General features: G+C 48.0%; 1 protein-coding gene across 6 annotated transcripts in view; it reads right to left on the bottom strand.

Moving 5' to 3' along the window:
- The window catches only part of NINL (ninein like), a 168,280-nt gene that overhangs the window by 63,810 nt on the left and 90,351 nt on the right, over positions 1–14,119 (bottom strand). For all 6 annotated transcript variants that reach the window (XM_059134247.1, XM_059134243.1, XM_059134242.1 and 3 more), the window contains exons 3-7: positions 12,126–12,222; positions 7,509–7,687; positions 5,615–5,681; positions 3,829–4,019; positions 2,964–3,116 (exon numbers count right to left, since the gene is read on the bottom strand). In XM_059134247.1, the coding sequence (XP_058990230.1) occupies positions 2,964–3,116; positions 3,829–4,019; positions 5,615–5,681; positions 7,509–7,687; positions 12,126–12,222 (687 nt within the window). The remainder of the gene's footprint in view (positions 1–2,963; positions 3,117–3,828; positions 4,020–5,614; positions 5,682–7,508; positions 7,688–12,125; positions 12,223–14,119) is intronic.

The following is a 14,119-nucleotide window of genomic DNA, read 5'->3' as shown; positions in this document are numbered from 1 at the left end:
GCCTATGCTCGGCCCTTCGCTGTCTTGTTCAGGCCCAGTAAGAACCACTCACACAGTGACTAGGAAACAGAGACAAGGCACCATCACACAGTGTGCCCAAGACTGCATGGCTCTGTGGGCAACAACTCGGAGATTTGAACCCAGGGCTCTGGATACTCAGCCCACTGCCTTTGCAAGGACCCTGGTGCCTGCTTTCCTACCGTCCACCAGAGGTCTTGCCCAGGGAACACATCCTAGGGCCCTTGTGGCCTGACCAGTCAGCACAAGCTGCTTGGTGGGAGACCTGAAGCAGTTTTAACCTCTCTCCCCGATGCAGTAATGGTGAGCACCTGGCCTCTCAACAAGAGAGCCGGCGATGGCGGAGATGGCACCAGCCAATGCTAGGAAATCCAGCCTATGGAAAGAAACCCAAGACGTGCTTGAAAAGAGGAGGTGGAATGGCCCAAAGTCACACATTTCCCCAGGCCTCAGAAACATATCTCACAGCTGACAGAAGTGGGTTGTTTGGGCTTTGATTTTTTTTTTTAGGATTTATTTATTTATTAGAGAGAGAAAGACAGTGTGAGCAGGGGGGAGGGGCAGAGGGACAAGCCGACTCCCTGAGGAGTGGATGGATGCTGAGGATGGAGCTGATGTGGGGCTTAATCTCACAACCCTGAGATCCAGACCTGAGCCAAAAATCAAGAGTCGAATGCTCAACCGACTGAGCCACCCAGGAGCCTCAGAACTGGGGGGTTTTAGGAAGAAAGGGAAAAAATCTCTTGGCCAGAAAACTGATCTATTATGGTTACGGGCTATAAGAATCTGTCGTCAAGCAGGGTTATTTTCTGCTGGGGCTCTTGGGTGGCTCAGCTGGTTAAGCATCTGCCTTTGGCTCAGGACATGATCACAGCATCCTGCGGTGCATCTGGATACTTGCTCAGCGGGGAGTCTTCTTCCTACCCTCTTTCTTCCTTTGCACCTCCCCACCACTCACGCTCTCTTGCTCTCTCAAATAAATGAAAAAAGAAAGAAAGAAAGAAAGAAAGAAAGAAAGAAAGAAAGAAAGAAAGAAAGAAAACTTAAAAAAAAGATTGTTTTCTGCCCCAGGCAGAACAAGCATTTGCTGTCTGAGGCCACAGGAATGAGGAGCAGCTGCCCCTTCTTTCTGGCTACCAGGGCTTCCACCACACACTGAGGGCTCCCCTCCTTGCTGGCTTCCTTTCAACCTCCCTCACAGGAGTCTCTTGCTATTCCCAAACATTCCAAGTTTGTCTCATTGCCTAAAACACTGTCCCCCAACACTTCCATGGTTGTGCTTCCTAGGGCTCTACTCTGACAGCCCCTCCTAGCCCACCATGCCCCCTCCCCACACTCAGTTCTCAGCAAGTGCTCCCAAACCCACACACCCTCATCTGTTCTCAGTTGTATTCCTACCTCTCCAGAATCACTTTCTCATGAACTGGTGCTCACTAACTTGTGCTAGGTACTTTAGAGTCCTATAAAGCAAGCATTTGACCCAGGGGAGCGAGAAGCTCAAGAATGGCTTGGAACGTGGCCATGGCCATGTGGAGAAGCTCAGATACCCAAATGCACCCCGACCACCCTTATTTCCCTCCCACCTGTTTCCTTGGTGAGGCCTGTAAGCTTGAGGACAGGTGTGTCTAACAGGAGAAGGTGGGGGCTGGGCTGCATACCAGAGGGCCCAGCAGCACCATGCCACCCCAGAGCCCACATACACAGGAATCAATACCCTCCACCCACAGCCATGTGGGCTCAGGGCACTTCCTGGGCAGTCAGGTTTTCCTTGGGCCCTGCCTCTGACTAGAGGTGGGTCCTGCCTGGCCTCCGACCTGCGTCCCACAGCTCAGAGCCCTGGCCAGCTGTGCCTCCTCATTGGGACACAGGAACAGGGACAGCTCCACCACAGAGGAAGCACCCTCTTTCCACTGGCACCAGGCACAAGCTGGTGGGACTTCATTGTGGCCTCTGACCTTACATGGCCTGACACCTTCCTTTAATGCTCTTAGTTTCTTCTCTGTCCATTCTCATCAGGTTCAGATTCAGAAGCTGGACTCTCAGATTACCCAGCCTAGCAGAAACAATGTCACTGGTCCTGCACCACCACCCACATCAGCAAGCCTCTTCAGAGAACCATGCCCTGTGATGGAAGAGGGAGGTTTTCCTGTGCTGGGATGGAGAAAAACCAAATACTAAGCCAACAGTCACCAAACGAGATCACAATGAACTCATTTATTTATTCATTATTAAAAATTTTAAGGAATTTACTTATTTATTTAACAGAGAAAGAAACAGACAGAGATTGAGAGCACAAGCAGGGGGAGTGGCAGGCAGAGGGAGAAGTAGACTCCCCACCAGGGAGGGAGCCCGATGCAGGTCTCTGATCCCAGGACTCCAGGATCATGATCTAAGCCGAAAGCAGATGTTTCACCGACTGAGCCACTTAGGTGTCCTGAGATCAAATTTAAATAACTGCCCAAAATCTGCTCTCCTCTATCTGCAGCGACCTGGTATTTGTATGAGAGAGAAAATTTAGATATAGGACAGGGAGAGCACAGGGTAAGGAGTACCTGGGGAACTACTCCTAGGGAAGGTATGGAATACTCTCACTATACCACAACAGGGAGGAGAGAAGGAGCTCTCCTACTGGAAGGCAGCCTATCCCACAACCAAGGAAGGCTGCCAGGTAAGCCTCATTGACTACTTATGAGGCACCCATTTTACATATAAAGAGCCTGTGGCTCAGAGAAGGCAAGTAACTGAAACAGGGACACACAGCTAGGGAGGGGCAATGCCAGATCAGCCACAAGACCTGTGTGGTTTTAGAATCTAGGTCACATGGCCTCCCACTGACACATGTATGTATACACACACCCACCAACTCCCAGGTCTGCGAAGTCGCTGAAGGTCAGAGAGCAACAGCAATTATTGCTGTGGTTCAAGGCTTAATCATCCCATTTTACCTGGTAATGAGACCAGGACATGCTCGGTTTGACAGGAGTGGAAGATTCTGGAAGTGAAGTGGGCTCATGATTGAACAGGCCAAGCTGGAATTCCTCAAAACTCACTCTGCCGTCTCCATCTTGATCCAGTTTGTTAAACAGATCCTTCAGTTCCTAGACAAAAGCCACCACACCAGTGCTGAGGCCACACCCACCCAGGCCTTCCCTCCCCAAGCTGGGAAGTCTGCTCATCCTTACCAAATTCAAACTGTCTGGGACACTCTGACCTCCCTTGACTCTGGCCTGTGACATCTCCACACCTGGTCACTTTCCACCTGCTGTGAATGGATGCCACCTGTACTTCCTAATTCCACAAATATTCATTCAGAGTCTACCATGCCAGGAACTCACTGGATGGTAAGAAGACATACATATGGAAGGTGCCCTGTGTCCCCAGCAGTTCAGGAACTACCAAGGACAGCAGGGCTAAGAAGAATTTTACCAAGGGGGAGCTTCCCCATCACCACTGCCCACCCCTGCAGAAGGAAGGAGGGGTGAATTCAGCCCCTGGGGAGCACAGCCTGTTTCAGAGGGCATGATATGTGGGCTGGATGGTAGACCTGAGCAAAGCAAGAAGGGGTTAGTGTACTCTAGGCAGAGGAAGGGTCAGGAGTGAAGATGCTCAGATGTCTGTGAGGCAGGCCATTTGTGACCTGCGTGGGTGCAGACCTCAGCAGCAGCACTGGGGGTTATCAGAGGACTTCCGACCAGAAAGTAGTACAACCACATCAGTATCTGGAGAGTGAAGGGACTCCCCAGACCCAACATCAATCTGACCATCGCAAAGAGCCCGTCCTCCAGTATGGTCTGCCTTGGCCCCTCTCACCTCCTTCTCCAGTCCCTGGAGCCCGATGCTTTCACAGACGATGGCCAGCTCTTGCTCACTGAGGTGGCCGCTACTGCCAACACCCAGCTCTTCCCAGATGCCCCGGACCCGGCTCTCAGGGGTGTCCAAGGAGGGGCTGCAGGGCTTCTGGAGACACCCAAAGACCTCAGAACCCCAAGCTGGCAGCTGGCCTGAAGCAGGGAGAGTGACAGGTAAACCCTATGCTTTAGGTGGAAGCACCTGGGGGGAACACACCAATGCTGGCAATGTACTCTGAAACCAGAGGGACAGGCAAATGCACACTCAAGTAGCAAAGCGTCAAAGGTGATGGGTACATGGTTGTTCGTTTGCAGATTTGCATAATAAAATGTCAGTGGTGGGAACGTTGTGATCCATTGGGGAAAGCTTTTTCTGAAAGGAACCTCCTAAGTCAGAAGTCAGAGCACTGAAAGCACATAAAAGAAGGCTGTATTATTTGTATTTAACAAAAAGAAAAAACAAAAACAAAAAAACCCCAAAAAACACACATAAAAATAAGACCCAAAAAACTAGACAAGTTATTTAAAAAACAATTTCGAGAAACTTATGTTTCTGAGCTTTGTCAGAGAGACAACTTGTGGAAGAACACAGACGTGGGCATGCCCATAAGAAGCCATCCATGGATGAGCCTTGCTTCAAGCCAGACATCCCCTCCGCAGCCAGTCCATACTGGCCTGTGTGCTCATGAACAGCACTGTGCCAGGCTGAGGAAAATGACTTCTTTGAGATCCCTTCTAGCTTAAAGAGTCTGAAATTTCTAAAAGCACCTCTGATACTAGGGTTTTTTCCTCAGGAATGGTGGAGGAGGTAAATCAATCCTCTGAGGTCTGATATGAGTTTCATGCACTACTGTCAGCTCTAATCCGTGGAAAGGTTCCTGCTCAAGGCTAGGAGGAACCTGCGGGTGAAGACCCCAAATCCCACCATGTACAACGTTCCCAGCCAGTCCTTCCTCTCCTGCCCTAAATTTATACTTCGAGGCCAAGGCAGTTAAGATGTGGTGGCCTGGCTGCTCTTCCTGATCTCTGTGCTTCTGTCCAGCAGCACAGATGGGTGCTCAGGTCAGTCCCTCAGACATCCACCAAAGTAAACAACGATCAGTGACCCTTGTCCTTGAGGACCACAATCTAGAGCATGCTTGGTTCCAGCTGCTGATTTTTAATCCAACAGAAATTCAAGGGCAATTCAGGTCTCTCTCTTTGAATGAAGTTTCTGTACTTTCTGCCCTGTGACATGCTCAGGGCATCCACAGACCCACATGTGGGCACACTGCTGCTGCCTCTGGTTATTCCTGCAGGGCTCCCAAGGACCAGGATTATGTCTGGCATTTCTTCTGGAGCACAGACAGGGCTGCTGATAGCTGCCAAGACTGCTTGCACACAGTTAGGAAGAGGATCTGCTGAGGCCTGACACATCAAGAAGGCAGTACAACAGGCCTGAGACCACCCGAAGGCCATGCCTGCCAGCTGGGGTCACACAGGTCCTCACAGACTATGAGACAGGGCAGGACATACTGCTCATTGAGCCAGTGGCCTCTAAGGGTCTGTCCCCAGGGGATGCTGAGAATCAAGTGACCACCTCCCAGCTGGGACTACCTCTGGAATAGGGGGCTCCCCAGGGACACCACCCACTCTGCATGCTTCCCAGGAAATTACACATGGCTGCTCACTGTCTAATGACCTAGCTCCTTAAACTTCAAAGCACTGGTCAAAGGGAGGCAGCACCAACCATGAAGCTGTGGCTTTACCTCGTGCTTCAAACAACTCATTCTGAGGTTCTTTAGCACTTTCAGCTTCTTCATCTGACTTGAGACTCTGTGAAAATGAAAAGAGAAAGATATAAATTCCCCAGAGTATGCGGCAGTGGCCAGAGCTCCAGGAACAGACAGAAAGGTATGTTCTGGGGTGGGGAAGGGACTGAGGAAGAGGAACAATAAGCTGGTGAGATGTAGCTCCTCGAAGGAATGCCCACAACTGCAGGAGGGCTCTGCACCCAGGCCGAGAGGCGCTGACACAAAGAAGCTCCCTCTCACAGACTAAGTGCTACAGTGTAGACACAGGGACACAGGAAGTTCCTCAATGTAAACCAAAAATCATCAGTAGTTCACACTAAAAACATAATCAGGCACTTGTACCCTAAAAGGAGAGAAAATGCTCCCCAATCAACAGGTCCTTGTGGTACTGGCTTCAGAAACTAGCACTGGAGAGGAGTGGCTGTGGGGCATGGTCAACCTGCCATCACACCACATCATCTTGACATAAGCTTAATGGTCCTCACCTCTCCACACCCCATCCCTTATCATCCTTACCAGTTCAGCCAACAGTTTGAAGGAGAGTGGCTTTCTCTGTCTCTCCAAGAGCTCCAGGGACAGCATGATGTGTAGCAAACACCTGACACCTCAGGGCCCTTTGCAAGCTGCACCATGCAGAGTGCAGGCCACCAAGAAACACTCGACTCAAGTGAAAACCTCGTTATTGTGGCCAACTCAGCCAACTAAAAGTCAAAGTCTGCTTTTGATAGGTGCTGTGTTTCCCATGACTGATCCTGGAAGGAATGCCAAGTTGACCAAGACTCAGCACCCCTCAGAGCCAGCACTGAAATGAGAGTGGAATTTTTCTAACGCATTCAGCCCAACCAACAACCTTAAAAACAACATTTTCCCATGTTCTAATTCCAGGGATCCAAGATGGTTTTACCAAGCAGAATGGTACAATGGAGATAGAGCTGACACTTCAGACCTCCAACTCTAAGGACCAAAGATTAAAGAGGATAAAAAAGCAAACACCTGGGGTTTGCTGGTATTGTCTACGCATATAACACCCCTGAGCAAAGGGACTCTAGGATTAAAGTAGATATGTTTGCTTCAACAAATGTTGAAAACATAAACAAATTAATGTGAGAGACCCAGAGCTGTCTTACTAAAAATAAGTCCCCATAAAACCCTACCAGACAAAGTATACATCATAGACAGCAGGAACCAGGAACCTTCTGAAATTCTTGAAAATAGGTCTAAGGAATCCATGGTTAACTTGAAAACTGTGGCTCTGCTCACAGATATTTCCTGACACAAAGGCTGTTGGGCTCCAGCAGCCCATCTTCTGGGTTGGTCCCAGCAGCAGTGAACAACTCAGGGACAGGCAGGGCTAGAATTAACCCCCAAGGCCCTGGAAGGTGTCTGGTACATCTTAACCAAATTGTAAGTGTGTGGGCCTTGGTATGTTCTAAGTATTCAAGGCAGGTGGGGCTGTGGGCTTGGTATTTCCAAATTCCTAACCTTGCAGGAGCATCAGAAGAGCATCTTCCTTTTCTTTCCTCACTCCTATGAAACCATAAAACCAGTCTTCTTGCAGTGCTGGGGGAAAGCTGGTGGTGATAAGCAGGGGAGGGAAAGAAACAAGTGATTTGGGCACCAATTCTCCACTGCCCTAATATCTAAAGGAGTAACTCGCTGGCCAGAACTTCCCTGCAGACAATCAGACCCAGAGATGCTTTAGAATGAAATGTCATTTCCCAATGTGTACCCATGTTTCCAGTGACTTGAGATGCCCAGGAATGCCCACCTGTCCTCACATTCTCTTGTAGTCATGTCACCATGACTAATGAAATGGTGACCCAGGGTAGGGAAGGGGAACTGGACCCACCTCCACACTTTCCAAAGACGCAGAGCGGCGGAACTGGCCTCTCCCAGAGGTCCAGGCCTGCTGTTCTGGTAAAAATTTGGCTCCTACTGCAGGGCCACCTGGCTCAGGCTCAGGCCGGCTCCAGCGACCGTACCACTTAGAGCCGCTCACGTACTTTGGTGGGACAGCACGAGAGGCCGCTGGAAAGAAAACAGGAGATTTGGTGGGGGGCCCACACACACTGCTGCAACACATTCCAAGATGTGGAGTGCTGCTCTCACAGATACACACAGAGAACGTCTGGAAGAACACAGAGAACACTTAACAGCAGTCAATTGATTCTCTCTAACCCTCAGGCATGGGACTGAGACACCCAGGCTGGGACACAGGGACTTTCTACGCTAACCCTATGTGCTATTTACATTTTTTCTTTTTTAAAAGATTTTATTTATTTATTTGTCCAAGATTGAAAGAGAGACAGAGAGAGTGCGTGACCATGTGTGCACAAGCAAGGGTAGTGGCAGGCAGAGGGAGAAAGCAGAACCCTGGGATTACGACCTGAGCCAAAGGCAGACACTTAACCCAACTGAGCCACCCAGGTGTCCCTGAGTGTTTTCTGAGCATATTTTGCTTTTTTTGTGGAGTAAAAGACTACTACTAATAAGAAAAGACTTCTTGAGACTATGGACTCTGAAAAACAATCTGAGGGTTTGAAGGGGCGGGGGGTGGGAGGTTGGGGGAACCAGGTGGTGGGTATTAGAGAGGGCACGGATTGCATGGAGCACTGGGTGTGGTGCAAAAACAATGCATACTGTTATGCTGAAAATAAATAAAAAACAAAAAATAAAAGACTTCTTGTTTATATAATAGAAGACTAGTACTAATGGCTTATTAGAAAAAAAGGAAAAAACCCTCCAATAATCCAGTGACATACTGCTCTTGAGATCAGAATGTCACTTCCCACCCTGCTCACTTCTGGACCCAAGCTGGGCAGGACCATCAGGGCACTGTGGGCGTGTACCTCACACGCAGCCCTGAAGGCTGAAACTTTGTAGGTCTGAAGTGTGGCACAGAGGCAGGCTTGGGTTTTAGTTTGGGATTCATGATAATCCCTTAAACCCTAACAACCCCTTGTATTTCCTTCTTCTCTCCTGACCTATCCACTTCTGTACAGAGAAACTGGGGCCTCTCAGAGAACAAACAACACTGACTCTGTGTGGAATCTGGGTGAGGAGGAGACAGACTGGGGAGGGTATCATGGCAGCGACCAGGACAGGAGTGGCTGGCTGGACAGAAAGGTATAGGGTCCAGTGAAGAAAGGCCAGGCCAGGAAAACTGAGCAGCATTTCACTGAGAGGTGTCATGCTCCTTTGAGCCAGGCACCACACTATTCCTTTCTTCCATGTCCCCAAAAGCCAGGCCACAGCCCCTGCCCTTAGGACCGCATCAGACGGGGGGCTGGGTACAGCCTGGCCAGTTGGAAGCACAGTGATACCAGTGGCAGACAGACACTGGGGTCGAGGAAGGAAGATGCTGAGCTCCACATGGGATGGATAGACTGTGAAGTGACAGCATGACATTTAAGGCAGCTGACAATACTCAGGGTGAATACAGCATTGCTCACCTCACTGGGGTACTTGAAGGTAATCATGGACACTATGCCAATCACCCTGGACAACAGGAATGTGATGTGCTGAAGAGGAGGGCAAAGTGTCCAGGTCAGCAGAAAGAAAACAAGAGAACCTCTGAGCAGACCCAGTGGCATTTGGAAGGGGGAAGCTACAAACATGGAAAAAGGTTCCCACCAAAGAGCTGCCAAAAGGCTAAGTGAGGACCAGTGAATGCAGGCTCCTGCATCTGAGCATGGTTTCTGGTTAGAGAGAGGCTGCAGGCTGATTAATACAGGTGGAGGAAGAAGTTTCCACAGTGAGGCGGTTTAGGAAGAGGGGAAAGTTCTATCAAGCAGGAAGTGGGAAGCTGGGGTACATTAAGGAAACCAAGCACAGAAAACTCAGAGTGCCTCTGATACTCCCCACCTTTGGCTGGCATGAAGTGAGGAGTGTCAGGCCACACATATGACCCTTTAAAAACCTTTGAAATCCAAAAGAAAAGAAAACAACAAAAAATAGAATAAGTGGAAAAAACCTCCAAGTCCTAGAATAGTTCCTTTCTCTTTGGAGGAACTGAGCTTGCAACCACAGATCCAGTTTTATGTTTAGAAGCTCCAAGCATGGGGGCGCCCGGGTGGCTCAGTGGGTTAAAGCCTCTGTCTCGGCTCAGGTCATGATCCTAGGGTCCTGGGATCGAGCCCTGCATTGGGCTCTCTGCTCAGCAGAGGGCCTGCTTCCCTCTCTCTCTCTGCCTGCCTCCCTGCCTACTTGTGATCTCTCTCTCTCTGTCAAATAAATAAATAAAGCCTTAAAAAAAAAAAAAGAAAGAAAGAAAGAAAGAAAAGAAAAAAAGCAGCTCCATGCATTCTCCAGCATGGGAGGGGACCTGTAGTGTGAGGGACGCCACACCTTTCCATTCCTGTATGCCATCACCATGTACACATTCCCAAATCCTGTGTTCCTAAAGGCCAGTGGTCTTCTTCAGCTCTTAGAGAAGAAAAGTGTCAGATAAAGCAACCAGCGAATGCCCTGAGGGTCCTACACACGGTTCCCACCGCTACCCCCATGGCAGGGTTCTCCGCACTATACCCAGGTGCTCTGCAGCCTTCGGCAGTGGAAGGAGTGGGTTCTGTCTACACTGCATATAAAAGGGCCCAGGGCTTGCAATTGGAAAACTGTGACTCGAGTCTTGGTCATCACTTACTACTGTGGGATATTGAACAAATAAATCCCTTCACATATCAGGCCTCAGTTCCTCATCTGAAGAACCTCAGGGAATCTGGTACACTGAAGACAATCAATGTGAGCTCTCATTCTTTCTACTTCCCACTTCACTGCCCTCACACACTGCTATCCCTGCTATCCAGTCATGTAGCTTCTCCAGACCCAGGATCCGCCATGGCAGGAGGCTGCTGGGGGCCGAGGGAAAGAGCTCCCTGCCCGATCTGCTCATCAATTGCATGTCTCCAACCTCGAACACAGTGCCCCATGCTCCCTTTCACTCACCTGCCCAGTACTCATCAGAGACAGCCAAGATGGGTCGGAAGCATGGCTGCCACTCACAGTCTCAAGTCTGATGGAGCAGGTACTAACAACGATGTCTTTCAGCATCTTCTCACCCTTACCCCACAATCTACATGCCCCTGAATGGACCATTCTCCAAACCATCCCTCCACCTCCTGACCACTATCAAAGCCAGAGGGCAACCCCCCTCCAGACACCACTTCCACTTGGGCTATCTTTGTCCCAGCAGCCCCATTCCCATAACGGGAGTCTAGTTAGGCCTACCAGCACAACACAACACTACTGTCTGACAAAACACACAGCAAGGTCTGTCTCTGGCTGCTGGCATCCTGTCTGCTCTGCCATCCTCCGTGGTCTGGATACACCTGTGTCTGCACTAAGGTTTCAATTATCAAAACTTCAGCTGCTCTACATCTACTTTATCTTCTCAACAGCCCATGCTATAAGCACAGCACATGATATTATTTGACACTTGTGATACCCTGATTTATCATAATTATATATTTGCTCTTCATCTCATCCCTGGCTCAGAGCTCTTAAAACCCGTGGAATTTCCTAAATGACAAGAGCAACCAAACCTGAGTTTATGTTAACGAGGTGACTTCTGGAAAGCCCCTACGGTTGGGGGCTGGTTGCCCAGGGACACAACCATGTGATCCGAAGGTCAGCAGAGAGAAAACAAGAGAACTTCTGAGCAGACCCAGTGGCATTTGGAAGGGAGAAGCTACAAACAGGGAAGCTATAAACCCTGACCTCCAGGGAAGGGGGACAGGCTAGAGATGGAGTTCAATCACCAATAGCCAGTGATTTGAACCATAATGAAGCCTGCATAAAAACCCATCAGGATGGGGTTCACACATAGAGATTGGGGGAGAATGGCGTGCCTGGAGAGGGCATGGAAGCTCTGCATCCTTTCCTCACACCTTGCGCTGTGTCCTTTTTGACCTGCCTATTCCTGACTTACATTCTTTTATAATAAAGTAGTGATCTGATAAGTAAACTGTCTTCCTGAGTTCTAGGAACTCCTAATGCAAATTAATTGAACCTGAGGAAGGGGTTGTGGGAGCCTCTGATTTAGAGCCAGTCACTGGACCTGAGACTAAAGTGAGGCCACTTTGTGGGACTGAGCCCTTGGCCTGTGGGATCTGATGCCATCGGCAGGTAGGCAACATCAGGACTGAGTTACAATGTAGGAAACCCAGGTGGTGTTGGAGAATTGCTGGTGTGGGACAGACTACCACACATCTGGTGAGCAGAAGTACTGTGTATAAAGGAAAACAATAGAGCTTCTCCTTTCCAACACTATTACACAAATAAGGAAGCAAAAGAAGAAAAAACCCAAAATCTTATCCCAGTCCACACAGGTTGGAAGTAAGGGAGTGGAGTTACAATTTAGTTCTCAGACCTGCTATAGTCTTCAATCTGAATATCACACTCCAGAAGGTAACAGATAAATAATGAAAACAACAACAACACTTGAAGTAAGAGGAAGAAATCCTTTTACTTGATTCCAAAGAACTACTGTCTTCATCAGAGGAGCCAACACCAGCACTTGATGACAATACTGCCACAAAACCTTCCTTAAATTCCTCAAAGTTAACCTGGTGAATATAAGAAAAGAGAGGTTAGCACTACTTTCAACAGATCTTAGCATTTTGTTTTTATTCTCAGATGGAAACATCTTAGTGTTGCCTTTAGCTCTGAGACCATTCATGTTCTCTAATATTCACTTAATATTTTAAGTAGAAGAATATAACATGAAAAGTAAAAGTAAGCCACAAACTAATCACCAAAAAGCCCCTATTACCAATTTTAATGATTAGAAAACAGTACCCAAAAGGGGGATTTGATGATCATAAAACATTAATATACATAAATAAAATATCCAGGCTATCGCCACCCCAGCAAGAAATGGAATAATACCAGTACCTTAGAGGCTCCTCCACCATGGTTCCTTTCCTAATTAAATTCCCTGCCCCCCATAATATGACTTTTATGGTATTAACATCTTTGCCTTTGTCCTCATTTGTATGCAACCAAGAACAATATGGTTTAGTTTTACCTCTTTTCAAATTTGATCTAAATGGAATCATATGCATATATTCTTTTATATCTGGCTTCTTAGACTCATTATTAAGCTTCTGTAATATTCATTCAAGCAGCCATGTGTAGTGCATTTTCTCTACTGTGTAATATACTCCATTATTTAACATGCAAAAATGTATTAATCCATTCTTCTACTGATGGATATTCCCATTGTTTCCAGTGGCTGGTTATTTTTTTAAAAAATGCTTTGAACTGTATCGCATATGTGTTTTTAGGAGCTTCTTAGGAGTATATGCTGAAGAACTGGATTGCTGGGCCATAGAAAGTACATTTAAATCCTCTTGGTGGGACTTCCACTCGTGCGTGAGGCGAGTGGAGCCAGAGTCGAGACCAGAGGCCGAACTCGGGATCTGACAAGATGGCCGGGCTGCCCCGCAGGATTATCAAGGAAACCCAGCGTTTCCTGGCAGAACCAGTTCCTGGCATTAAAGCAGAACCAGATGAGAGCAACGCCCGTTATTTTCATGTGGTCATTGCTGGCCCTCAGGATTCCCCCTTTGAGGGAGGGACTTTTAAGCTTGAATTATTCCTACCAGAAGAATACCCGATGGCAGCCCCTAAAATACGTTTCATGACCAAAATTTATCATCCTAATGTAGACAAGTTGGGAAGAATATGTTTAGATATTTTGAGGGGCGCCTGGGTGGCTCAGTGGGTTAAGCTGCTGCCTTCGGCTCAGGTCATGATCTCGCGTCCTGGGATCGAGTCCCACATGGGGCTCTCTGCTCAGCAGGGAGCCTGCTTCCTCCTCTCTCTCTCTCTGCCTGCCTCTCCAACTACTTGTGATTTCTCTCTGTCAAATAAATAAATAAAAATCTTTAAAAAAAAAAAAAAAAAGATATTTTGAAAGATAAGTGGTCCCCAGCACTGCAGATCCGCACAGTTCTGCTATCGATCCAGGCTTTGTTAAGTGCTCCCAATCCGGATGATCCGTTAGCAAACGATGTAGCAGAGCAGTGGAAGACCAACGAGGCCCAAGCCATAGAAACAGCTAGAGCATGGACTAGGCTATATGCCATGAATAATATTTAAAATCGATCTGATCATCAAGTGTGCATCACTTATCCTGTTCTGCCAAGACTTCTTCCTTTTTTGTTTGCATTTAATGGACTCAGTCTTAGAAACATTACAGAATAAAAGCCCAGACATCTTCAGTCCTTTGGTGATTAAATGCACATTAGCAAATCTATGTCTTGTCCTGATTCACTGTTGTAAAGCATGAGCAGAGGCTAGAAGTACCATCTGGATTATTGTGAAACGTTTAAAAGCAGCGGCCCTTCTCTGCTTTTATTCATTTCCCCCATCATGGTTAAGCACTGTGAATGAAGGTAGTTGTCAGGGTTAGCTGCAGGGGTTTGGGTGTTTTTCTTTATTACTTTTTTGAGGGGGAGA

The sequence above is a fragment of the Mustela lutreola genome, chromosome 9 (genome assembly GCF_030435805.1).
Source record: "Mustela lutreola isolate mMusLut2 chromosome 9, mMusLut2.pri, whole genome shotgun sequence".
NCBI classification, from domain to species: Eukaryota; Metazoa; Chordata; class Mammalia; order Carnivora; family Mustelidae; genus Mustela; species Mustela lutreola.
This window is presented reverse-complemented; position numbering and strand designations above follow the sequence as displayed.